This window comes from Lepidochelys kempii, chromosome 17, assembly GCF_965140265.1.
Source record: "Lepidochelys kempii isolate rLepKem1 chromosome 17, rLepKem1.hap2, whole genome shotgun sequence".
In the NCBI taxonomy this organism is placed as follows: domain Eukaryota; kingdom Metazoa; phylum Chordata; order Testudines; family Cheloniidae; genus Lepidochelys; species Lepidochelys kempii.
The window spans coordinates 13,004,956-13,031,017 of record NC_133272.1 but is presented as its reverse complement, the minus strand read 5'-3'; the positions used below and the strand labels follow the sequence as shown (position 1 = coordinate 13,031,017).

Below are 26,062 nucleotides of genomic sequence, written 5' to 3'. Positions count from 1 at the left end.
GGCGTCTGGGAACGCCCTGACGCACCTCCGCCGGCGCGGAACGCCACGTCCAGGTTGGCCGAGCTGCTGAGCCAATGGGCTCCCGGCGCGCGTGCGCTGCTGTCCCCTGGCCGGGGCCGCGTCGGGCGCTGAGGCGGAGGGAGGGGGGAAGATGGCGGCGCCCGTCCTGCTGCGAGTGTCGGTGCCGCGCTGGGAGCGGGTGGCCCGCTACGCGGTGTGCGCGGCCGGCATCCTGCTCTCTCTCTACGCCTGCCACCTGGAGCGGGAGAAGGGCCGGGACCTCCACTATCGGGCCCTGTGCGACTTCAGCGAGCGGGTCCGCTGCTCCGCCGCCATCGCCTCCCGGTGAGGGGGCTGTCGCCGGGGGCTGCAGCAGGCGCCAGAGACGGGGGCCGGGGCCGGGTAGGGAGCCGAGAGGACGGGGCCGCCCGGGGAGGTGGGAAAGCCCGGCGCCGGGGGCCAGGAGTGGGCGGGACAGGAGGGCGGGGTGGACTCGGGGGTGACAGGTATTGGGGTGGGGGGTTGGCTTCTGGGTGGTGGGTGGAGGAGGCCGGTGGGCGACGTGGAGAATCTAGGTCTGGCGCTTCTCCAGCTGAGGGGTAATGGGAAGAAACTCCCCACCCCCCCAGCAAGCTCCCCTCCCCGGTGAAGCGGGTACCGGGGTGCGTTTCCTCTTCCCCAAGGGCAAAGGGGGGAGGAGAGGGAGGCTCCATCACTGCCTCCCTTAGCCTCTCACGGGGGGCTGCAGGACTCGGAGATTTCATGGCTCGGGACGAATTGTAAAGGGGTGTTGTCGTCAGGGTCTCCTCGAGGATGGAGGATTCTGACCTAAAGAGACGTGGGATTATTTCGCTCTGCCAGATTGTGATCTTCATTTCAATTGCTTCTGCTGGGTACAGCCTTGGGGAAATGGTAATCTTGCCATTATGGACTTGTGATAAATGAGGGGTGGATTCCGGGCTGATAGAAAGCGGCTGTTGTGTCATGTATTGAGGGAATGAGGTAGGAATTGCTCTTCTGTGTGTCTTTTGTTGGGTGCGAGGAGGGTTTGAGGATTAAGTACATGCCATTTGTGTTTTGTCATCCACAGTGATTAGGGTGACAGGCATTTTTTGGTAAAACGTGGTTCATCAAAATTAAATGGTGTAAATAATCAGAGTTTGAGGAAAATATTTAAGATATTGGATGTTTAGGTTGTTTAATTTTAACATAAACAGTTGAAGTGCTTTTTCAGTAAATGTTGTTTTACCCCATAGTGCATATGAGTGTCTGTCTGATGCATTTAAAAATGCTTAATGTTTAATGCTAAGGGTAAGACTTAATTTACTTCAGTACTGAAGACTCCATTCCAAATTTGGATTTTTCTTAATATTGTAGGATGAGCTTCTCTATTTAAGTATCAGTAATAAAATTAAATGGATAGCTACTCTCCATTTTTACAGGTATTTTAGGAGATTAATAGAATATAAATTTTATATGGTACTAATCTGACTTCCATTGGCAAGCAGCTAAGTTATTTAATCATAAATGGTGTGGAGAATGTATGTATCCCTTATTTTTACACACTAATAGTGCTGTAACTTTGCCATTCACTGTTCAAACTATAATAAACTTACAAATGTGGTTAAGTGCATATAGCTTTCCACAATTTTTTTTAAAGAAAAATTAATAGGAATTATTTTTTAGTCTAAGAAACAAGAGGATTATCCAAAGACAGCATTCACTTGTAGATTAGAAATCTTTCTCTCTATTGTTTAACAAGTTGTAGAGCTGGAGGGATTTGGTCCTTGAACAAACAAACATTCTCTAAACAACTTGCTTATATTTTTGAAAAGTTTTGTGTTTTTTTGTTGATGCTTTTGCGATAACGTGTTCATGATTATTTATTCAAACACCTAAGGCTTAAATTCAGTGAGAATTGCAGAAATGACTTTTTTTCTATTTAACTCAAATATTTTAGCAGTCAAAATACTTATATTAGGCAATTATCATATTGTCATATCAGGATTTAATCATAGGAAGAATAATCCTGTAATAAATGAAAGAGTACATGGGACTTGCTTTCTAATTTAGTCTAACTATAACTTAGTACTTACTCTTAAAACTAATTTTATTGTGATTGAAACCAACATTGCAACATACTGTGTTGAGAAGTTTATGTACCAATCTCTGAAAGGAATTTTGTTGGGTCTGGGTGGGGACTTCATTTTTGCTTTTCTGCTAGTCATCAGATTAATCTTCAGCCAAGAAAAGACTTGAGAATTGGCCCTCTCTCTTTGAGAAATAACTTAAAATCTTAGTCTTCTCTCTTTAGATTAAGATGGTCAAACAACTTGAGCAATTACATTAAACTGTTATTAGGCCACTTATGTTAAACTATTCAAACATCATTAACAATATAATTGTTACCGAAGCTGTAACAAAAAATCAAAAGTCTGGTCCTGTGTGTTTTGGCTGAGTGGGGCAACCGTCACAATAATCAATTTTTCCAACCTTTGGACCAGAAGTCAGTGGGACTACAGTAGTCCTAAGTAACATTTTCAAGATTAGACCATAGGGTTTTACACCCCTTTCTTTAATTTCTGTACTTAAAATGCTGCGCATATATAAGGTCTCAAGTTTCAAGTAAGTAAATAATGAGGTACAGTCTTGTGATTAATTTTTACAAAATATTTGAATATGCAAAAGTGCTCTAACTTTTTAAGGAATTTTTAATGGCTCATTAGTATTTGGCAGGTTTCAGAGTATTTGAGTAATTAGAGCACTTACTAAGGGCACGTCTTCACTATCAATGTTAAAAAGCTCTCCCAGCACTGTAAAAAAACCCACCTCCATGAGGGGAATAGCTGCCAGCGCTGCTGCACCGTCTACACTGGCACTTTACAGTAGTGAAACTTGCAGCACTCAGGAGGGTGTTTTTTCACACCCCATAGTGAGAAAGTTGCAGCACTGTAAAGTGCCAGTGTAAACAAGCCCTAATATACTACTACAATCTGAGTGTTGGGTTCCTGTGATGTACAAGGATGTGCAAGGACCAAAGAAGTAACTCAAGACAGGTGGAGCAGTCATGCAAAGGGTGTCTGTGGAACAGGTGATATTAAGCATGCAAGTTATCTTTATTTCAAACTATATTAGGAGAAGAACGCGCTTTCAGCAAATGATAATATTTCCAATACATAAGTGAGAGGATTATCTGTGGCAGGGGAGCTGTGCATTTTTGTTGAAAGAATAGTCACTCTTAAAACACCGCCAAATGGAGATTTTTCTTTTTACGCTGTTTCTTGCCTTTCACTGTATTTCAGTTAAATAGTTTGACACCTCCAGCAATAGCACTGTTTCATTGGAACTTAAATTCCAGTTAAAGTTGGCAGAGACAGTGAAGGCTCAAATTATGGTGTTCCAGCATTTTCAGGTATGCTAGTAATTTTAGTGTTAACTTATTATTCTGATCCGCTATTTAAATTCACAGTATAACAGCAAATAGATTAGTTAGTCGTCTGTCGTCAACTGAAAGACCAGTCTTTAATTTGTTAGTGTTGTGCAACAGTATTCTTCCTTAAGCTAGATTTGTGACTGAAATTTGAATGGGATCTGATGGTTTGTAGATGAATCCCCTTGGGTCAATATCTTTTCTTAAAGTGTTTGTACAAGTGGTGGATTGAATAAAAACATTCAGTTGATGTGTTTAGATTAAAAGTAAATGTGTAATTTAGCTTGTCTATAAATTTATTTATTCTGCTTTGATCTGGTCAGTTTGGGGATTAATTTTTGGTCTTCAGGGAAGATATTTTTTCTATTAATAAACTGTTAGCATTTCACAAGTCACTCAAAAGATGAATCAGGTATTGACTCAGCATTGAAAAGGGAAATAATTAATGTAGGCTACTATTAATGGGGAGAGGCCTGGAAAACCATGTATCTGAAAATTAATTCATCATGAAGAATTAATCAGAGAAATCTAGCTCCTCACTTTTATATGTGAAATATAAGCTTTCTATTGAGTTTATTTCAAGCTGGTATCAGGCCACTCTAAAATGACAGTTTGCTCAACATTGCAAGACCACTTTCTTAAATATTCCTCTAATTATAAGAATGAACTATTGTATACTTGAATATAAATTTTATTTTGCTATACATGGCAAACTATAAAGAGGGCCTGATTTTATAATTAACACACTTTATACTCAAATAAGGAAGTAGAATGTTTATATTTAACTGAAACAATTTACTTTGTGAGTTACAAATAACTTCTTAAAATTTAGTATTTGATGGCAAATTATACTTTAATATGATTACAGAATACAAGAAATCTATCCTTTATATCTCTTGCATGCTATGGAGTAACTTTTCTTTCTACCATTTTATCTTCCTTTTGGAGATGGAATGCTCTCCATCTATTTGTGTTGACACTTCAGTAACATGGGAAGCCTTGGGAGACTTCCAAATATAACTGAGTCCCCGAGGGAGTTCACAAGCGAAAGTTAGCAAGAACACTGTAAGCTCATGTTACTGCATCTGAGAAAAATGTTAGGAACTAAGGAAACATTCAAAATCTTCACTTGGCAATTACAGTAATGTTTTTAATAACTTAATTCTTTTATGTGTAAGAATAATTGTAAATAGCTGGTAAAATTTTAATTACAATGAAATCTGTTAAAGGCAATCATGAAAGGAACTGATAGCTGTTATTTACAGCAGGCTAGACTATTCCAGAGTAGCTTCAAAAAAAACCCAGAATGAAACATGCAAGGTTGTTTGTGATACTTTATTTTTAAAAAGTTAAATTTAAATTTTAAATCCTCTCATCTAAAGGCTTGGGGTTTTTTTTGTTTTTTTTTCCCCTACTTTGTCCCTTGCATACTGCAGTGGACTGTTTTAGGTCTTCAGATATGTTTCCGCCTCCTGGCTATCTTCCAGGTTGATCTTTAAATGTCTTATGGAGTGGGGCATGTCAGCGTATGACTATTAATGTGTAGCCCCTAACCCAATGTGTGTTAACATGTTGGTGGCAACTCTGAGACAGATTTCTGGTGGCTAGTGTGAGTGACCATTGGGGCAGGTTTAATTTTACATCTTGAACAATATCTGCAGCCTTCACCGAGTGGCTGAATGTGGAGGGTTTGGAAATAGTCAATATTGATCTAGTTGGGCACATTCAGTTTATCAAGTAAGTCCTAGAATAAAGATAAGTCCAATAGCTCTTAAGAGTGGACATTGACTTGGGTGCGACTCTTCGAACAATCTACTTCAGGAACTCTATCTTCAAGGTATTACCAAGTGTGGAAGGACGTCAGCTATCAACCCTTCTAAGATGACTATGCTGAAAAACATTTGGTGGCTGTATGTATATCTCATGCAAGAAATACATTTGGATAGTCAAATTTAAAAAGTCATTAATTTATAAACACGCTCTAGAAAATTTTGCTGTTTTTGTGGATGAGTCTTTGCAGTTCTCCAGTTGTTTCATGTGGAGTTCCTGAGCATTGCTGTGTAACCACTAATGTTTTTCTTTGTACAATGGCATCTGTTTACTAGTTTATCAAATACAATTAATAAATAGTGTTTAGAGCTTGTCTAACTATGCCAGATATTTATAGAAGTATAACTTTTTTATTTAAAGTGGTACAACCCCCCTATTTTGGACATTTGATACTGGTATTAAAATGTTATACCAGTATTGTTTATTCCCATGCAGGAAGAGGAAAAAGATATACAGCCCAGTGTGACCACATCCATACTAGAACTTTTACCAGTATAACTACTTTGGTGGTGGTGTTTTTTTAAAATCACACCCCTATTCAAAATTCTTATACTGGTACAGCTTTTAAGAATAGACCAGGCCTTAGATATAATCAAGGTCAAGTTCACAAGAACCACCCCTAAACCATATCTAAACCATGGGACATAGATCAAAGCTTCTTTGACTTCACACCTAACCTGCTGTTTATATTACAGGTTCCTATTCAGTTCTGTTGTGGGGCAGTTCCTGTAAACTTGATGTCTGTCAAGTTTGATTCCAAGTTAAGAACATTTTATAGCAGTTATCTTTCTCTTTAATGGTAAGTCCACTGACATCAGCACTTTTATATTGCTGTAGTTTCAAGAGAATATTCTAATATTTTTAACCCTGACTACTGCAATTATTAGTGACTGAGGTGTAAGGTTAGCAACCATAATGGCAATCTGGGGTAGAAAGCAAAATACCCTGTGAGCCATTCTTTGGAACTGTCTTAGCAAACAGCATTTATTTTAAATTTTACTGGTCGTTTTGATTAGTATTATTCATTCTTCAGTATTGAGGCACCAATACAGATTCCTTATTGGTTTGTCTTTTGTGACTTCGACCACACTGAGTGCAAGCTAGTATTTTTGTTGGCTTTTGTTGACTCAGTGCAGCAAAAAATAAAGTTTAAGTAGTAGATCTTTCTTGAAGGTCAGGAGTGTGTGGACATTCCTATAGTATTTAAGCTACCTTGGTAGGTATGTTGTATGGAAACACAGATCCATCAGGGTTGACCCTAAAATGTCTTCCAGGGGGTTTAACTTGGCTTCTGTAGTTCACATTGAACAGGGATTTCAGATTGTTGGGGCATATCTACAATACAAACTTAAGTCAACCTATGTTAGGTCGACTTGCGGCTACCGCAGCAATTACTGCAGTGGGTCATGTCCACACTGCCCTTCTTCTGTCGGTGGTGCACATCCTCACCAGGAGCACTTCCACCAGTTTAAGAGGGTAGTATGGGGGCCAAGAGCCCGGGGAGCCTCAGTGCAGCTGGGCTCGGAGCAGGGAGCCCCTCATCTGCCCCAGGGTAACAGCACTCTGAGCGACTTTCTTGTCAGTTTCACAGCTCCAGCATAGAGCCCTGAAATTGAGAAGAATAACAGCAAGTAGGGGATGTAAGTAACAGGTAGTATCCACAGGGACACAGTGTTGCCCTTACTACACTGACATAAGCCCTGTGCCTCTCCTGAAGGCGGAGTTATGTCGGTGTAGTAGGGAACTTACATTAGCAGGAGCAAGGCTTGTAGTATGTACACTGACATAATTAGGTTGATGGGAACTGATGGGCAGGATCCCCTGCGAGAAAAACATGAGGGGGGAAGGAGTCCAGGAGAGCCAGCTGTATTTTAAAGAATCCTTATTGAGGTTACAGGAACAAACCATCCCGTCATGTAGAAAGAATAGTAAATATGGCAGGGGACCACCTTGGCTTAACTGTGAAATCCTTGCTGATCTTAAACACAAAAAAGAAGCTTACAGGAAGTGGAAGATTGGACAAATGACCAGGGAGGAGTATAAAAATATTACTCAGGCATGCAGGAGTGAAATCAGGAAGGCCAAATCACACTTGGAGTTGCAGCTAGCGGGGGATGTTAAGAGTAACAAGAAGGGTTTCTTCAGGTATGTTAGCAACAAGAAGAAAGTCAAGGAAAGTGTGGACCCCTTACTGAATGAGGGAGGCAACCTTGTGACAGAGGATGTGGAAAAAGCTAATGTACTCAATGCTTTTTTTGCCTCTGTCTTCACGAACAAGGTCAGCTCCCAGACTACTGCACTGGGCAGCACAGCATGGGGAGGAGGTGACCAGCCCTCTGTGGAGAAAGAAGTGGTTCGGGACTATTTAGAAAAGCTGGACGTGCACAAGTCCATGGGGCCAGATGCGCTGCATCCAAGGGTGCTAGAGGAGTTGGCAGATGTGATTGCAGAGCCATCAGCCATTATCTTTGAAAACTCATGGCGATTGGGGGAGGTCCCGGACGTCTGGAAAAAGACTAATGTAATGCCCATCTTTAAAAAAGGGAAGAAAGAGGATCCAGGAAACTACAGGCCAGTCAGCCTCACCCCAGTCCCTGGAAAAATCATGGAGCAGGTCCTCAAGGAATCAATTCTGAAGCACTTAGAGGAGAGGAAAGTGATCAGGAACAGTCAGCATGATTCACCAAGGGCAAGACATGCCTGACTAATCTAATTGCCTTCTATGATGAGATAACTGGCTCTGTGAATGAGGGGAAAGCAGTGGACATGTTATTCCTTGACTTTAGCAAAGCTTTTGTTACAGTCTCCCACAGTATTCTTGCCAGCAAGTTAAAGAAGTATGGGCTGGATGAATGGACTATAAGGTTGATAGAAAGCTGGCTAGATCATTGGGCTCAAAGGGTAGTGATCAATGGCTCCATGTCTAGTTGGCAGCCGGTAGCAAGCGGAGTGCCCCAAGGATCAGTCCTGGGGCTGGTTTTGTTCAATATCTTCATTAATGATCTGGAGGATGGTGTGGACTGCACCCTCAGCAAGTTTGCAGATGACACTAAACTGGGAAGAGTGGTAGATGCGCTGGAGGGTAGGGATAGGATACAGAGGGACCTAGACAAATTGGAGGATTGGGCCAAAAGAAATCTGATGAGGTTCAACAAAGACAAGTGCAGAGTCCTGCACTTAGGACAGAAGAATCCCATGCATTGCTACAGACTAGGGACCTAATGACTAGGCAGCAGTTCTGCAGAAAAGGACCTAGGGGTTACAGTGGACGAGAACCTGGATATGAGTCAACAGTATGCCCTTATTGCCAAGAAGGCTAACGGCATTTTGGGCTGTATAAGTAGGGGCATTGTCAGCAGATGGAGGGATGTGATCGTTTCCCTCTATTCAACATTGGTGAGGCCTCATCTAGAGTACTGTGTCCAGTTTTGGGTCCCACACTACAAGAACGATGTGGAAAATTGGAACGCGTCCAGCGGAGGGCAACAAAAATTATTAGGGGACTGGAAAACAAGACTTATGAGGAAAGGCTGAGGGAACTGGGATTGTTTAGTCTGCAAAAGAGAAGAATGAGGGGGGATTTGATGGCTGCTTTCAACTACCTGAAAGGGGGTTCCAAAGAGGATGGCTCTACACTGTTCTCAATGGTAGCAGATGACAGAACAAGGAGTAATGGTCTCAAGTTGCGCGGGGGAGGTTTAGGTTGGATATTATGAAAAACTTTTTCACTAGGAGGGCGGTGAAGCACTGGAGGTGTTCGGGAGGTGGTTGAATCTCCTTCCTTTGAGGTTTTTAAGGTCAGGCTTGACAAAGCCCTAGCTGGGATGATTTAGCTGGGGATTGGTCCTGCTTTGAGCAGGGGGTTGGACTAGATGACGTCCCGAGGTCCTTTCCAACCCTGATATTCTATGATTCTATGTAAGCTGCCTTACGTTGACCTAACTCTGTAGAATAGACCAGGTCTTGGTTTTGGGTTGTTCCAGAGCAAAAATACCAGGATATTTGAAAACTTTTGCAGTTATATATGGATTAATCATTTTTGTTGTATGAAAGAAGTTGTTTTGAAAGCCACTAGTATAGTTACTTTCTAAATCTTATTTTCACTGCAGAAACTTGCCATCTGCTATCGCACCTACTGTGCTATATCAAACAGTCAGCTTAGCTCCTGCCTCTTCAGGAGGTGGATTAACTACGGTGACTGGAGATCCTCTCATTGTTGGAGTGAGTATGTGCACTGAAGCACCACAGCGGCCCAGCTGCAATGGTTTAAATGTAGACATGCTCTTGCAGATGTAGCGTGCCAGGAGTTAAACCAGCAGCAGGAAAAGGGTTGCCATGTGTTCACACTGTCAGCTGCAAGTGCAGTGGTGTGGTCACATTTGCAGCACTTGGAGCAGCTTTTGGAGTGGTGCATTATGGACAGCTATCCCACAGAGTACCTCTTCCCATTCTGGTGCTGAGGCTTGTGGGAAGGAGGATGGGGGGTGCGGGGCATCATGGGTCCTGTCCCAATGCCGTGTGATGCATCGCTTCGCGTCCTGGCAGTCCCTGTGCTTCCGGCCACATTTGGAGCCATCTTTCAATGGTTTCTGTTCTGCGCGCTCTGTCTTCCCTTTTGGTCTGCGGGAATGGATCCCGAACTGCTGAGGAATATGGTCTCACCAGCACATCACGAATTGCAGTTGAGTTACTCCTTAAGCTACAAAGTGACAGTGAGGAGTCTGATGATGATGTTGACACGCTTAATGCATACGACGTGAGATTGCTTGTGGCATTCACAAACATGCTCACCGCCATGGAACGCTGCTTTTGGGCTTGGGAAACAAGTACTGAGTGGTTGGATCACATCGTCATGCAAGTCTGGGATGAAGAGCAGTGGCTGCAGAACTTTCGGATGAGGAAAGCCACTTTTATGGGACTGTGTGCTGAGCTCGCCCCCACCCTACAGTGCAAGGACACGAGATTGAGAGCTGCCCTGTCTGTGGAGAAGCTCGTGGTGATTGCAGTCTGGAAGCTGGCTACTCCAGACAGCTACCAATCGGTCACTAACCAGTTTGGAGTGGGCAAGTCGACGGTTGGAATCGTGTTGAGGCAAGTGTGCAGGGCCATTAATCACATCCTGCTCAGAAGAACTGTGACTCTGGGTAACAATGCGGCTTCAGCCCTGGCCCTTATGCGATTTGCCTGTGTGCAGCAATGGTCCCCTCCCCTGCCTCTCACGGCACAGTGGTGCAGATATGTTAGCCTTACTCGGACAATGAGCACAGTGGCTCCGCCAAGGAACCTGTGCAGTTGGATTGCCCTGTTTCTGCATGAGACCTTCGATGAGATCACTGAGGCCAATTACTGCAATATGTGAGAGTACATCAAAGCCCTATTCTGCATCTAGGCATGCACGCAGCCCTAACCCTTCTTTCTGCAACCCTCCTCTCCCCAACAGCCCACACCCAACAACTCCCTTCTCAAAATAAAAGCCGCTTACTGGGCACTTCCTCTGCTGTTTGTTCTTCCCCAAGAACCATCTGCTGCGAATGGCTACCTTCCTCCTGGCTTGAAAACAGCTTCTGGCTGCATGCATCTATGGATGCTGGGCTGTTCTCTGGTTCTGGGCTCCCCTCCTCCTCAGCACCCTCATTCCTGCTTTCCTCCTCCTGCCTTGTTGCATTCTAGGCTGCCACGGCCTCTGAAGCATCCATGGTGCTCTTTGGAGTGGAGTTGGGGTCACCCCCAAGTATCTTGTCCAGCTCTTTGTAGAACCAGCAGGTTGTGGCGGCAGCTCTCGAGCGGTAGTTTGCCTCCCGCGTTTTGTAGTAGGCGTTAGCTCCTTCATTTTAACCCTGCACTGCACTGTGTCCCGGTCATGGCCCCTTTTTGTCATGGCCCTTGATATCTGCCTGTAAGTGTTGTAATTCCCACAGCTGGAGCGCAGCTGGGACTGGACAACTTCCTCCCCCCAAACACTGATGAGGTCTAGCACCTCGCCATTGCTCTATACTGGGGATCGCATGGAGGCATGGTCACCTGGAAAGATGCTCTGAGAGCACTCAATGCCTTGCTGAGCAAACAGGAAGGGGACTTTCAAAATTCCCAGAGAATTTAAAGGGCAGGTCTGACTGTTGGTCACCTGAGGGCAGGGCAGTATACTACAAAGTGATAACCAGAGTGCCTAGAACAGGCATTGTGGGACACTTCCTTGAGGCCAGTCAGAGTGCCTCCTGGCACTGTGCTGCTCCAGCCGGGGCGCAGAAAGCTCTATGCTTCTCGTGGAGGTGGATTACCAGGCGTGCTCCAGCCACGGAGTCTGGGCGCTCTACATGCCTTGCCAGTGTAGACACCTCAGGAGTTGGGGCACGCAGGGATGATTTAATGCGCTCCAACTTACAAGTGTAGACAAGGCCTAAGTAACTTAGCAAAGCTTACCTAGAATGAAGAAAATTGCTGTTAAGTCTTAGGTTGAATAGCCAGCAGTGTCTGCTATAAAATTGGCATCTGCATGTGAATCTGCTATAGATCTAAAAGCTGAAATACGTGAGATTGTAGTCTAGCTGCTGCTGCTATTATTATTATTATTGTATTAGGGCTGTTGATTAATTGCAGTTAACTCAACACGATTAACTCAAAAAAAGTAATTGCAATTAAAAAAATTAATCGCTATTAATCACATTTTTAATTGCACTGTTAAACAATAAAATACCGATTGAAATTTATTAAATATTTTTGGATGGTTTTTGTACATTTCCAAATATATTGATTTCAGTTACAACACAATACAAAGTGTACAGTGCTCACTTTATATTATTATTTCTGATTACAAATATTTGTACTGTAAAAAAAGAAAAACGTATTTTTTCAATATGCCTGTAGTGCAATCTCCTAATTGTGAAAGCGCAACTTACAAATGTAGATTTTTTTTTTTGGTTCCGTAACTGCACTCAAAAACAAAACAATGCAAAACTTTAGAGCCTACAAGTCCTCTCAGTCCTACTTCTTGTTCAGCCAATCAGATTGCTCAGAAAAACAAGTCTGTTTACATTTTCAGGAGATAATGCTGTCCACGTCTTGTTCACAATGTCACCAAAAAGTGAGAACAGGCGTTTGCTTGGCACTTTTGTAGCCGACATTGTAAGGTATTTACATGCCAGATATGCTAAATATTTGTATGTCCCTTCATACTTCCGCCACCATTTCAGAGGACATGCTTCCATGCTGATGATGCTCATTAAAAATACAATGCATTAATTAAATTTGTGACTGAACTCCTTGGGAGAGAATTGTATGTCTTCAGCTCTATTTTACCCGCATTCAACCATATATGTCATGTTCTAGCAGTCTCGGATGATGGCCCAGCACGTTACTCATTTTAAGAACATTTTCGCTGCAGATTTGGCAAAACGCAAAGAAAGTACCCATGTGAGATTTCTAAAGATAGCTACAGCACTTGATCCAAGGTTTAAGAATCTGAAGTGCCTTCCAAAATTTGAGAGGGACAGGCTGTGGAGCATGCTTTCAGAAGTCTTAAAAGAGCAACACTCCAATGTGGAAACACAGAACCCAAACCTCCAAAAAAGAAAATCAACCTTCTGCTGGTGGCATCTGATTCAGGTAATGAAAATGAACATGCGTTGGTCCACACTGCTTTGGATTGTTAACAAGCAGAACCCGTCATCAGCATGGACAAATGTCCTCTGGAATGGTGGTTGAAGCATGAAGGGACATATGAATCTTTAGTGCATCTGGCACGTAAATATCTTGTGGCACCGGCTACAACAGTGCCATGAGAACACCTGTTCTCACTTTCAGGTGATGTGAACAAGAAGCGGGCAGCATTATCTCCTGCAAATGTAAACAAACTTGTTTGTCTGAGCGATTGTCTGAACAAGATATAGGACTGTATGGACTTGTAGGCTCTAAAGTTTTACGTTGTTTTGTTTTTGAATGCAGTTATTTTTTTGTTCATAAACCTACATTTGTAAATTCAACTTTCAGAGATTGCATTACAGTACTTGTATTAGGTGAATTGAAAAACTATTTCTTTTGTTTTTACAGTGCAAATGTAAATAAAAAATAAATATAAAGTGAACATTGTATACTTTGTGTTCTGTGTTGTAATTGAAATCAATATATTTGAAAATGTAGAAAACATCCAAAAATATTTAAATAAATGGTATTCTATTGTTTAACAATGTGATTAATCGATTAATTTTTTAATCGTGTGATTAATCATGATTCATTTTTTTAATCACTTGATAGCCCTAATTATCATTTCTTATGTGAAGTGTAAAAGGTATATAGAATAAAATATCTTCGTTCTTAAGTATACTAATATTTAAAATCAATCATGAAAGTAAATGTCTGAAATGTATTTTTGAGCACTGTTGGCAAGGTTACAAACTGGAACTTTGACTCTATTCTTTGTTGGCTTTTAAAGAGCTTCAGTTAAGACTGGCAGAGTGACCCAAGTGACCTTATAGCTGTGAACTGGGCTTAATCCAAAGTCTCTAGCGGAGTTGTGCAAAAGCTGCAACCAAGGTTCTTATCCTTGCTACATATTAACGCACATTCTAGGTCCTTTAATCAAAAGCTGATGTAAAGATCAAAGGTGCACCCCATGAGTTCAGGCCAGCTTTATTGACCTTATTAGAACTTATATTCCAAATTGAATCTGGGTATGTAGTCATCTGGATGCTAGTCATTTGATTCCTGGCCATCAATTTTAAGGGTGGTGGGTTGTTTGTTTTTTGTTCAGTTTTATTGCACTTAACAAGCTCGGAATTACATTCATTCTCCGTTTGAGACACTGATAGCTGTTGCCAGCTCCTAAACCAGTATTAAACATGTAAGCTGTTTGTTTAGTCACTTGTAAAGAACCTTGCGATGCATAATAGCAAAGATGCTACTTTTAGCTGCCTTTGCTAACTTATAATGGAGTAGCCAGTTCTTCAAGTGCACTCCTTTGGATCTTGCATAATGACAGGTTTCAGAGTAGCAGCCGTGTTAGTCTGTATCTGCAAAAAGAAAAGGAGGACTTGTGGCACCTTAGAGACTAACAAATTTATTTGAGCATAAGCTTTCTTGAGCTACAGCTCACTTCATCGGATGCATCGGACTATCCTTGCAAGGGCTGTATACATTCTACATAGCCGGTGCTGGGGCAGTGCAACACGTGTGGGCACACAAAAGGTGCCTTCTTTACATGACTCATCTTGTCATAAGGAAACTCTGTACTGGCTGTTTTGCCAACACAACAGCTGCCCCCCACCCCGAGGCCCAAAATAAGGAAAACAACTCCCCAAAGTGAGAGGAGGAGGAGAGGAAAGGAGAGGGGGAAAGAAGGGAACTGGAAAAGGGGAGTAAACAGTGGGATTGAAACAAGAGGGGATGAATGGAAGGAGAGGCCAGACAACAGGAAAGGACCAATAAAGGAAAGAGAGAGATCCTAAATGCGTATAGAGGAAATGGAAAGAAGAAAGAACAAAATAACAAGGAAATAGACTTGTGGCACCTTAGACTAACAAATTTATTAGAGCATAAGCTTTCGTGAGCTACAGCTCACTTCATCGCATGCATTCAGTGGAAAATACAGTGGGGAGATTTATATACACAGAGAACATGAAACAATGGGTGTTACCATACAGACTTTAACAAGAGTGATCAGGTAAGGTGAGCTATTACCAGCAGGAGAGCGGGTGCGGGGACTTTTGTAGTGATAATCAAGGTGGGCCATTTCCAGGAGTTGACAAGAACATCTGAGGAACAGTGTGTGTGTGGGGGGGGGAATAACATGGGGAAAGAATTTTACTTTGTGTAATGACCCATCCACTCCCAGTCTTTATTCAAGCCTAAGTTAATTGTATCCAGTTTGCAAATTAATTCCAATTCAGAACTCTCTTGTTGAAGTCTGTTTTTGAAGCTTTTTTGTGGAAGAATTGCCACTTTTAGGTCTGTAATCGAGTGACCAGAGAGATTGAAGTGTTCTCCGATTGGTTTTTGAATGTTATAATTCTTGATGTCTGATTTGTATCCATTTATTCAACTGCTGGAAATGGCCCACCTTGATTATCACCAGAAAAGGTCCCTCCACCCCCCCCGCCTGCTCTCCTGCTGGTAATAGCTCACCTTACCTGATCACTCTCATTACAGTGTGTATGGTAACACCCATTGTTTCATGTTCTCTGTGTATATAAATCTCCCCACTGTATTTTCCACTGAATGCATCCGATGAAGTGAGCTGTAGCTCATGAAAGCTTATGCTCAAGTCCTCCTTTCCTTTGGATGTGGTGTTCTTGAACATGAGTGAAATTCATAGCTGATCAGAGCTAATGATTAACAGTTTCTAAAGTTTTCGTTGAGCATTCATCATGGATGGACAGAATGACACATCAGTGCCACGGTGTAACAAGAGGAAGACAAGGGTCAAATATAGGTAATTGCATATATTTATAGTAAAACATTAAGAATTGGTTGCTTCTGAGCCTTTTTAAATGCCACAAGTCAAAATTGTCAAACCCTTTAGATGTTGCCTATCTTCCACTCTTTTAAAAGGGACATGTGTGAATAGAATTGTGTGCGGTATTCACAGTTCTAGTGATTCTGGTAAAGCTAGATAAACTATTCTAAATTTATTGTGTGTCAGGTTCTTTACTATGAGGTCTTTTTTACATAAATTTTTAAGAACGCTTTCAAGTCATAAAGTTGTCTAAAACATTAAGGGTATTAGTTGCAAACAACTTAAGTAGAGCTGACAAGCTGTGATAACTTGAAGGAGGAAAAATTTGAAATGGTATTTTGAAGTTCTCTTTGAGGCAGGCAGCAGAATCTTTCCTAAAGGAAACTTTTTTAAAACTGTCTTAAAATTCATGCAAATTGCCTCTCCTCTAACTGAGTGAAACTTGCTTGTGGCATACGTACACATGCCAAGTATAGTTTTTGTGTAACACCAAATCATGCAGTACTTTTATTTTGCATTACTTTCGCAACTGAACACTTGTCCGATCCAACAGTTACAAATCAATAAAGGGAAGGAAATGGTGATCTTGAGTGGTACATTTTCTTATGTTTTTTGAGTTTATTGCATCAGCCAGTTCTTTATTAACTACTGTTTAATTGAATTTCCTTCTTTGTTTATTGTGAACTTTGCTATAACCTGAATAGGGAGTTTACAGCAGCATGTAAAACGGTAGCATTTTATAAGCTGAAAATCGTTGGCCCTGAAGAACCTTTGAGCAGTTAAGCCAACAAACTAGCACTGTTCAATAAAGTAAGACTGGAATTCTAGTTCAAAATGATTCCTTAATCCAAAGCAATAGAGCCGATGTGTGGCACGGATTGCATGGGAATTGGTAATTAGTAGAACAGTTACTGCCATTGAGGAGGGCACCCAGTTTCTGAGGTCTGTCAGAGCCAAGTCTGTTGAATCTCTCAGACAAGTCGATAACAAATTGCTTCTTCACAGTTGCAGCAAACTATCTCTTCCAAAAACCTTCACTGGCTACAGAATGGAAACTAGAATACTACAGAAATTTGAACTTTTCATGTAAACCATGTTGGAATTTCCAAAGATATTGAAAATAAAATTAAATCGCATAGGGAAGGAATCAGAATCATCATCCCCAAGACTGTTAAAATCTCCAGTTTGTAAAGACCTCTTTAGCAAAGCCATAATCTGCTCCTCCCATGTAAATAAGCTCCAAAAGATCTTAGAGCATACAATATTTCACAATGATTCAAATCTGTGGAGGATTGCACAGGTGGTGGATATGGTCCAATCTGGGAAATGGTTCTGGGAAAAGCTTGGCATAAACCTAAACAAACAGCAACTCTGCATTTGGAAGAGTGGCCTTCTTGGGACAATGCAGAAGAACAGTTTTGCTAATGGAAAGATTCTGAAGTCAGCCCTATAATGAGGGGCTCACTAAATTTAGCCATCTGTATGTAGCTGTAAAAAGATCAGGATGGTAGAGGTGTCTGCAACATGGAATAGTTCATTATATATTTTGTTGGCCTTGTTGCAGCTTTAAAAGCTTGAAGTGTTAAGTGTCGGTGCAGCTGTTCTGCTGTAGTGTAGACATAGCAAAAGAGAAAAGCAAGTAAACTTTTCTCACCAAATGGAAGATGCAAGAAGTTTAGAGTCCCATTTCGATTTTGAAAAAAGCATACTTTATGTATGCATTTTGTGCACTTTCTCTATGGAAAGGGCTGTCATCTTGTGCAGTACTGCATAGCCATCCATTAGACTTTGGATGATGTTTGAGCTATGTATGCAAGCCATCTCACTTATTAAAATAATGCAAGTTTTAATGCAGATGGAACACTACACAGTCAGCAGTAGAGGCTGCCTCCATCAGGACACAGGAAAGGGTTAGCAACCTGCCATAGACAAATTAATAAACGATATGCTCATATTGATCCCAAAAGCCACTGCCCCAATTGCATAGGACCTTCTCTTGCCGAGGTACGTCAACTGAATTGCCAAAAACTGTTATGCTACTACTATTCACTAAATGCTACTACTATTCACTGAACCAGAGAGCTAATGATCTACAAGAGACTTTCCAAAAAATTTTAGAATATGATCACACACTCGGTATACTAAATGCAAATGCAATAAAAACTCTGAAGTGGGATTTTCTTTGTACTTCCTAATTGAGATGACCAAATGATGCAGAGAAGTTACATGCTTGCCCAAACTTGAAGGAAACCAGGTTTGTACTATTACAGTAGAGAAAAAGGTTTGAGAAGCTACTTGTAGACAAAAGTTGCACATGGTTGTAAATATAAGTATGTGTTATTAACATGTCTGCTTGGTGCTACTCTGGCATACTTCCTCTGTTTGATACCTACCAGATGCATGGAAACTTTGACTGTTTGTATCAGTACTTGTAATAAGTTAATGAGAGCTAGTCCATAACTTAGAGAATGACACAGCCAAGTTACTTCTTTTCTGGAAGTAGTCCATGCTTCTGGGACCATGAAGACCCTACTTGAGTTTAGTGTACTGCCTTTCCAACCCTTACAAGTCCTGGAAGATGAGGGCTAAGAAACCCAAATCTGGTTCTGAGTCTGGTAGCCTTGTAATTTGCATGCTCTTTATCATGAATATTTACTTCAGTTTAAATTTTGATCACCTGAGAAGCAGTCAAACAAGCTGGAGATAGAAAAGTTTAGTGCTGAGGAGGGACATTACCATGAACTCTAGAGGTGACACCTGTGAGAAGTACTGGATCAGAAGCACTGGAGCTCCACCCAGGAATTTTATAAAGAAATTAAATGCTGCCAACTCACAAACAGATTAAATATCAGCAATAATAAATTGCCTGTTAGTAAGCCATTTGAGACAGAGACGGAAAGGAACCAAGTACAAGAGAATTTCACATGTTTTCACTCCTTACACAGATTTGTGGTGTGAAACTGCGTGCCACTGATTAGGCGAGTGTGGTAACAATGGGAATCTGCTGCAGGATTTCCAGTCTTTGAACTCTGTCACACTTAATTTTGTAGTGTAGACGTATCCTAAGTCAACTTAAGTTGACGTACAGCCACAGCAGTAATTAAAGCGGTGTTTCATGTCCACACTAATGCTCCTTCTGTGCACCCTCACCAAGAGTGCTTCCACTGCCTTAACCCCCAGCCCAGGGCTGACAGTTGCAGGCCCCCTCATCCTGGGGCTGACAGCCAACAGGCAACGTAAGTAACTCAGTGTCTATCCTAAAAACATCGACCTAAGTGCTACCTCTTTCGTGGAGGTGGAGTTAAATCAATGTAGTGGGTGATTTACGTCTTTGGGAGCTACATTTTAGTGTAGATGCTTACATAGGTCTACGTAAGGCAGCTTATGTTGACCTAACTCTGTAGTGTAGACCTGGCCTTACACAAATTAGTAAAGTTAAACCTGTGTATAAGTGTTTGCAGGATTGGGGTCAAAGTAGGTAAGAGCATAATACCTAGGACTGAAGGTCCACTTGCTATAGGAAGCTTTCCACCAGTGGATAGGGTCATAAACTTTAATTTTTGCCTAGTATAAGATTTAATTTAAAAAACCCAACTCTTCTGCTCACACTTGGCTTATTGAGGAAACCAGGTATTTTGCGATTTTTTTAACACTGGAAGAACAATTTGTTTAAGCAATATGGGTTTTCATATTTATACTTAAATTTCATTTCTCATACATTCATTTTGAGGTTTAGGAGAACATGGATTCATGTAGCATTTCCAAGGAACACACTCATATTGGAACAAATTAGTGTGCTTTTAATACAGTTGACTGTCTAGTCAGACTCTATCTAGGAATTGGTGTGTAATTCTCTCTACAGTGTTTGGAGGAGATGGATGAGGCGGCTGGTGGGCATAGTAGTTCAACCAATGAGCCCACTTTTCCGAAGTGGCTGATTTGCTTTAACTATGTCTGATCTGAGGATGTTTTGAAAATGTTGCTCATAGAAGCATACCTGATTTGAAAGTGTTTGGAGATGAAAAGCACTAAATCATCCTCATCGGGGCTGTTAAAGTGTGGGAAAGTCAGATGTAGGGAAACTTTGGCTTGATAGTTGGAGAAAATGCAGGTGACATCTAACTTATAAATAGTAATAGAAATCTAATGTTCTGTAATTTAACATTGCTTCAGTATTCAAGTTACTTTGCTTATCTCCTCTTTCAGTTGTCACTTTTAAAAAATTATCCTTACTTTGCTCTGGCCACTGATATTTCTTGACGTGTTCGGTCTTAGAGAGAAGGAACCATCTATTCCTAGCACAAATACACGATTGTTGATTAGAAAATTCCTTCTTACTGTAGTTGCTATTTTGTACTATTACTTTTATAACTTTATCATTTATAAAATTGAAGCCTGCCCTGTTGAGACGCTACATCAGAATCACATTCCGTATAATATTGTGGAGAGAGATTCTGCTAAAGGTTTCCTCAATAAATCCTGACTTACCATTATAGCTTATAAGCATTAGCAAGATTTTCAAACTGATAACTCCTACAGAAATAAATGACTTGTTATAATGTCTTGCATTTTTTTGTGGTTATACTGGTACTGAATGTAATAAATCCCAATTTTAGCATGGATGCATGAGATAGCGTTGTATCCAGTACACCCTCATTATGACAAAGTATTTTTTTAAAGCAAAGTTTGAGCTACATATAGGGAATGCTCTAGTTGCACCAGAATATCGTCCTATGGTACTAAAGTGAAATTTGGGTTAGAAAGAAGCAGATCTCAAATCTGGGATTATTGGTGTTTGTTATTTTACAGATGGGGTCGAGGATTTGGTCTGTTGGGTTCCATCTTTGGAAAGGACAGTGCAATAAATCAGCCAAACAGTGTCTTTGGACTTGTATTTTATATACTACAAATGTTACTTGGTAAGTATTTAACTTTGTTTATGATCTAAAGTATATAACAATGTAGATGTTAATAAAACAGGACATTGATATAACATTGCTAAACCTGGATGAAACCACGATAAATTGCACTGGTGCAAGTCACAATTTACACCAGTCTAGCTGTCCAGTCACAGTGGTAGCTCTAAAACTCCTAATAACGTCAAGAGTTACTTTGCTTGTTTTTAGTATTCTTCTATATCATTAATATGAGCACTGGCACAAAGACTGCATGTGGCAAGCAGGCAAACAAGTGAGATAAGATGTGTGACTAGTAACACATGCAAACCCATCTCTGCCCGGCCCTGTAATATGATCTAAAACCAATGAAAATGTTCATAGATGTAACCTCATCAACCGGTAACTTTCCCATAATTCAGGAACATGAAAGATGATGATAATACCACTCACACTGCTGATCAAAAAAGAACTGCAATACAGAACCTAGAAACTCCGCTCCAAATTGTGATTTGCAACCAGCATGGACTCATGGTATTTTAAGCAGAGCTATATGAATACAAACTCACTGAATAGAAATAGTTAAAATTTTAGTTCATAATTTTTTTGCTTAACTATGGAATGAGGGCATTAAAGTAGCAATAATAATTTTTGTCTTTTGTTGCAGGTATGACAGCAAGTGCAGTAGCAGCTCTAATCCTCATGACATCCTCCATAGTGTCAGTAGTAGGGTCACTGTACCTGGCATACATTCTGTACTTTGTGCTGAAGGAATTTTGCATTATATGCGTCATCACATATTTGCTGAACTTCATTCTCTTTATCATCAACTACAAACGACTAGTTTACTTGAATGAGGCCTGGAAACGGCAACTCCAGCCCAAACAGGAATAACACATGTTTGAACTTTTGACCGATAGTCTGAAGACCTGACTTCCATTTAAGTTTATTTTGCAGTAATTTTTTATTTTTCATATCAGACACTTTTCCCAAGAATCATAACTGATATTTTTAATAACTGTAAATTGGAAGGGGCCCTAGATAATTTCTGTGCTAATCTTCAATTTAAATATGGCTACAAAAGAAAAAGCTCTAATACAATCAAAGACAAGCTTTAACTTTACTTTGAAGAAATTTCTTAGCCACACAAAATCTAGACTCCTTGCAACTTGTAAAGTGGGTAACGCTAGAAAATATCCTGTGTATAAATTCAACTTCAGATATGATGAGATGTGATCATGCCATTTAAATATCCTAGAATAGAGGTACCATATTTAATGTTGCCATGTTTACAGTATGTGTATTACATTTTTAGCAGATGGACTTAAACATGTAGATCTGACTAAAACATGATATTGTAAATAACTAGAAATATTGGATCCATTCCTGCAGAAGTCACTGTACAGTCAATTTTGTTAGTGTAGCAACTTTAAGAATGTTCAGCTTATAGTTGATTGATTGATTGAAATAATGGAAGGAATGAGCCCATATATGAGAAGCACTAGTAGTAGTCAGTACAGAAATACAAGTGATGTTACCTTTGCTCCATCTTTTTTTCCCCTATTAATGAAAATGGAATTAAAGCTAAAACTTCAGGTATATCCAGTAATGAAATTGTAATTTAATATCTGTACCGAATGAAGACTCTTTAACATAGCCTGCAAAAAGCCACCATTGGGAAATTTAATACATGAAGGCGTGGGAGGTGGTATGTTGAAACTGGAGAAATCTCTTATATAAGATTATCTGAGTAGCACTTCTTGGAATGGCTTAATTTTCATGCAGATCTGTTTTTCATTTTAAACTGGTGTCAGACAGCCCAACACAGTGTTACCAACAACAATCTGACATTACATTGAATGCTGCAAAATAGAATTGTAATTTACAGTGGGTACCAGAGACTTACTGGGCTAGCTGAGTAATGCACTGACTGAACAGATATTTCACTGATCTTTTTCAGGATCTTTGATTTGTGTTATATTTAGAAATGAACTTTAGAACTGACACGTATTGCCCTTTCAAGGGGTCTTATCTGTTTGAGTGGGATAAGTAGGTAAACATGCTCTTGAAAATGAAACACAGTAGTGCTATCATTGCTCTTTCTAAGAACTATTTTTAAAAAGTAAACAAAATTGTAAACAGTGTGTCTACGCTCAATATATCCTGAAGTAGAATGTTGAAAGTGCCTTCTGTCTTAAATTCGTAAACCAAATATTTTGTGTGTTGAACTTGGCAGGCAGAAGCGTCCTTGCTATTTAACAAATAAACTTACAGTGTGTAGAAAAGTATTCTATGGTCCATTTTAGTCCTTAGAATGAGAAGTGGTAGCAATATGATTGGTTCCTTAAGCCAGTGTGTTAGACAGACATGTGGGGCTGATAATCTGATACTTCATTTACCCTCAAACAAGCCAAATACCGTGTTCTCTGAAACTTGGTGAATCCAGAATACATTGATTCAACAGTTTCCAGTCGCTGGTGCCATGACTTTTCTTCCCTCATGTCAGCTAGATTGAACTAGATCATTTAAAGAATACATCTTCAGATTTAGAAGCAAGTTTAGTTAATTCTACTAAATATGAGCCTACTTAAGGGACACTGTTCTTATGTGTTGTACTGTAAAATGAATTAAAAACACTAAAGGGTTGAAAATAAACTTAACTGTGTGAAAGTATGATGTATAATAGTGATAATAAATATTTAGGATGAATTCACAACAGTATTTAAATTACTGTTGAGGTAAATTTCTGATTCTTACCCTGGAAGTAGGTGGAGATTTGATTTATGGATGGAGTTCTATGGTGTGAGTAACATCTGTTACGTGTTACACTAAATAACTTGTCTCTTTTGTCTAACAGCGCTAGACAATGTCGCCATTAAATACATTTTGTATTGACTAGAGCTAAAGCTTGTCTTGATGTTTAGTTCTCTCAGATGCCTTGAACTTTGACATGAGCAACTTTCAACTGTGTACCTCAAAGCTTTACCCTCTCCTGGCTCAAGGTTTGGGGAAATACCACTGTTGAATCTGTTGTATGGATTTATTTTGATACATTCATGTGATCTGCTACACTAAGGCATCTCTTCAATGAAAGAAAAGGTGAACATGGGCTGCTTGAAATGATTAGTCACAATGCTAATATCTGAGAATAAGGAGCAGTGGAGACAAGTATAATAAGTATTATTTGGTCTAATTAATGACTTAATGCATAAAACCCCCAAAACCATCTGCTGAAAATATAGGTGTTGACTGTCTTCACTGTGTCTTTGTGCTTAACTGTGCGGGCACAGTCTGTAACTTTAAAGTTTGTTCAGCAGAATCATCTGGGGCCAGATTTGCAAAAGGCACCCGGCCTGCGGCCCCCATTTGCGTGTATATCAGGCTTGGCCTCCATAAGAGTTTGTCACGATGCTGCGTGTAAACCCTTGCAAATCTGACCCTTAATTTTAAATCCTTTTTCTTGTGTGCTTTTCTAGTGTTTACTTTATAATTCATCCTAACATGGAAATAACACTTGCTAGAAATGACCCCTTCCTCTTCTCGTGTTTCTCTTTTATGTCAGAGAAAATGCAATTTGTGTGAATAAAGGGCAAAACAATTATTCTTGGTAGACACTGCCCATACTTGACCTCTCTTCTTTATTGCTGCCAATGAGAGACAGCATTTTTCTTCCAGTAAAACAGCTCATGTCATAATTAGTAATGTGCCAGGTATCAGACTAGTACTTAATCCATCTCTCCGCCCCTACCCCCCAACCAGAGTAAATGGCATGCCAAATGTACTAAAATATGCTAATTTGAGCTTTTTCAAATTAAAGGTAACTTCTGGTAAACTTTCATGGAAAGATTGGGGTACAAGAATAAGGCAAAATGCTACCTAGTATCCAGACTTAAAAAATAAACAAACAAAAAATCTCCATCCCAACTGTGGCTTCAGCACTCATACCATTTTGTGCTTTCTTCAAAACACAAAAGCTGTTCAAAATTTGGACTTCTACCCTTTCAGGTTTTGGAGGGTGATAAGAGGAGAGGGAAAAGAATCGAATCCCAAGACTTGCTTAGAAAGCAAACATTCCTGAAAAGGCTCCTTATTGTAAGGTATTTGCTACAAGAAGGCCGATGAAACATTTCCCACCACTTTAAGTATCAGAGGTGAGAACAAAACTCTCCATTTAGAGGAGAGAAATTTCTGTATGCTGTAGTACTTGTCTTCTACTGTACTAAGTCTCTAATAGGTCTTGATTGGTCAAAATGGATGGTTAGGTGCTTCACGAGGCAAGTGTGGCTCCTAATTTGTTTGAACTAAACTTAAATAAACAATCTGATAAAACTTGACTTTGGTTCAGCCAACATTGTTTAAACATGATCTAGACAAAACTAGTCCAAAAAAAGTGAAGTATTCTGTTACCGTAAAACTGTATTAAGCATGGCCTAAATATTAGGTATGTGTTCTGTATAGTATGTTCCATCTAATATTTATTACTAGTGCTTTAAACTCCAGAGTAAACATCCATTTAAAGTGGAGTCATTGGGCAGATGTTCCTTTTATCAAGTATGGGTTGAGATACTCTATATCAGAGGTTTAGAATACAATTTTGCTAACAGGTAAAGAAAACTAATGTAAATATATAAATGTTTATTTGTTGCACAACTTTTTTTGGTAAAAAAATAAATGTAGAAATGACCTGTGGGCGTCTTGCTGCAATCATTCTTACACTGCAGTAGTGCCGTTCAGACAAAGAGCTTGAATGAACCTGACGAGAGGCCTTTTTGGACTCAGTCAGAGCCTTAGAAACTGGTTTTAAAGCCAGCACTGTAATCTTGTTTGTAGAAATGTTCTCAGTTGTGATTTCTTTTTTCAAAAAGATGTATGTTAGCAGTAGAAGGTTGAAGCACTGAGTCCCCAGAGATACTAGTGCAGAAAATTCCTGTAGCTTCATGTATTGCTGAATGTTGTGTGCACATGGGTACGTAAAGGTTGAGCACCATTGACTTAAGGATTTACTGTTTACAGTTCTTCAAGCAACATGCAAACATATTTCTAAGTGTTATTTTACTCACTGCCTACTTTTGTTAGGTGTGAAGATCTGCTTTAACTCCACTCTGACAATGTCTCAGTATTCTAAACCTGCAGTATGTGTTCCCGTTTTTTGTTTAAATTTGCAATGAGCTGTGGAGAACTTAAGCAGGAAATGACTCTCCTTGACATGCGTGCTTACCACACAAATGGATGTTGAACCCTTAACCATCTGTCTTGTTGGAAAGTGAACAAAAGTGTAGCTTTTTCTACTGAAATTGCAAGTCCTGTGCATATTGTCGGGATCTGAGTCCTAGTTTGTAATGCATTAACCATGTCAAATTTGTCTCTGTATCTTGATGTGACAGCTGTTGGTATGTCATTCTGTCAGTGTTGAAATGGGGAAAGAAACTTTAAAAAAAAAAATTAAAGTTTAGAAATTAA

The 26,062-nt window shown here is 40.2% G+C and overlaps 2 protein-coding genes across 2 annotated transcripts in view; one reads left to right on the top strand and one right to left on the bottom strand.

Moving 5' to 3' along the window:
- The first annotated feature begins 40 nt into the window (after positions 1 to 40).
- On the top strand, positions 41 to 26,062 carry VKORC1L1 (vitamin K epoxide reductase complex subunit 1 like 1). Its single transcript, XM_073315750.1, has 3 exons — positions 41 to 345; positions 20,517 to 20,626; positions 21,270 to 26,062. The coding sequence occupies exons 1-3, from the start codon at positions 152 to 154 to the stop codon at positions 21,494 to 21,496; spliced, it is 531 nt and encodes a 176-aa protein (XP_073171851.1). The 5' UTR covers positions 41 to 151; the 3' UTR covers positions 21,497 to 26,062.
- GUSB (glucuronidase beta) overlaps positions 20,385 to 26,062 on the bottom strand; it is a 30,147-nt gene continuing 24,469 nt past the window's right edge. Inside the window, exon 13 of the mRNA XM_073315748.1 lies at positions 20,385 to 26,029. The gene's annotated coding sequence lies outside the window, so the exon portion shown is untranslated. The remainder of the gene's footprint in view (positions 26,030 to 26,062) is intronic.

Bases quoted from the DNA above. Each gene is read 5' to 3' on its own strand.
- VKORC1L1 (XM_073315750.1), top strand. From the start codon at position 152: ATGGCGGCGCCCGTCCTGCTGCGAGTGTCGGTGCCGCGCTGGGAGCGG. The intron at 346-20,516 runs GTGAGGGGGCTG...GTTATTTTACAG, and splicing joins TCCGCCGCCATCGCCTCCCG to ATGGGGTCGAGGATTTGGTC. The intron at 20,627-21,269 runs GTAAGTATTTAA...CTTTTGTTGCAG, and splicing joins TATACTACAAATGTTACTTG to GTATGACAGCAAGTGCAGTA.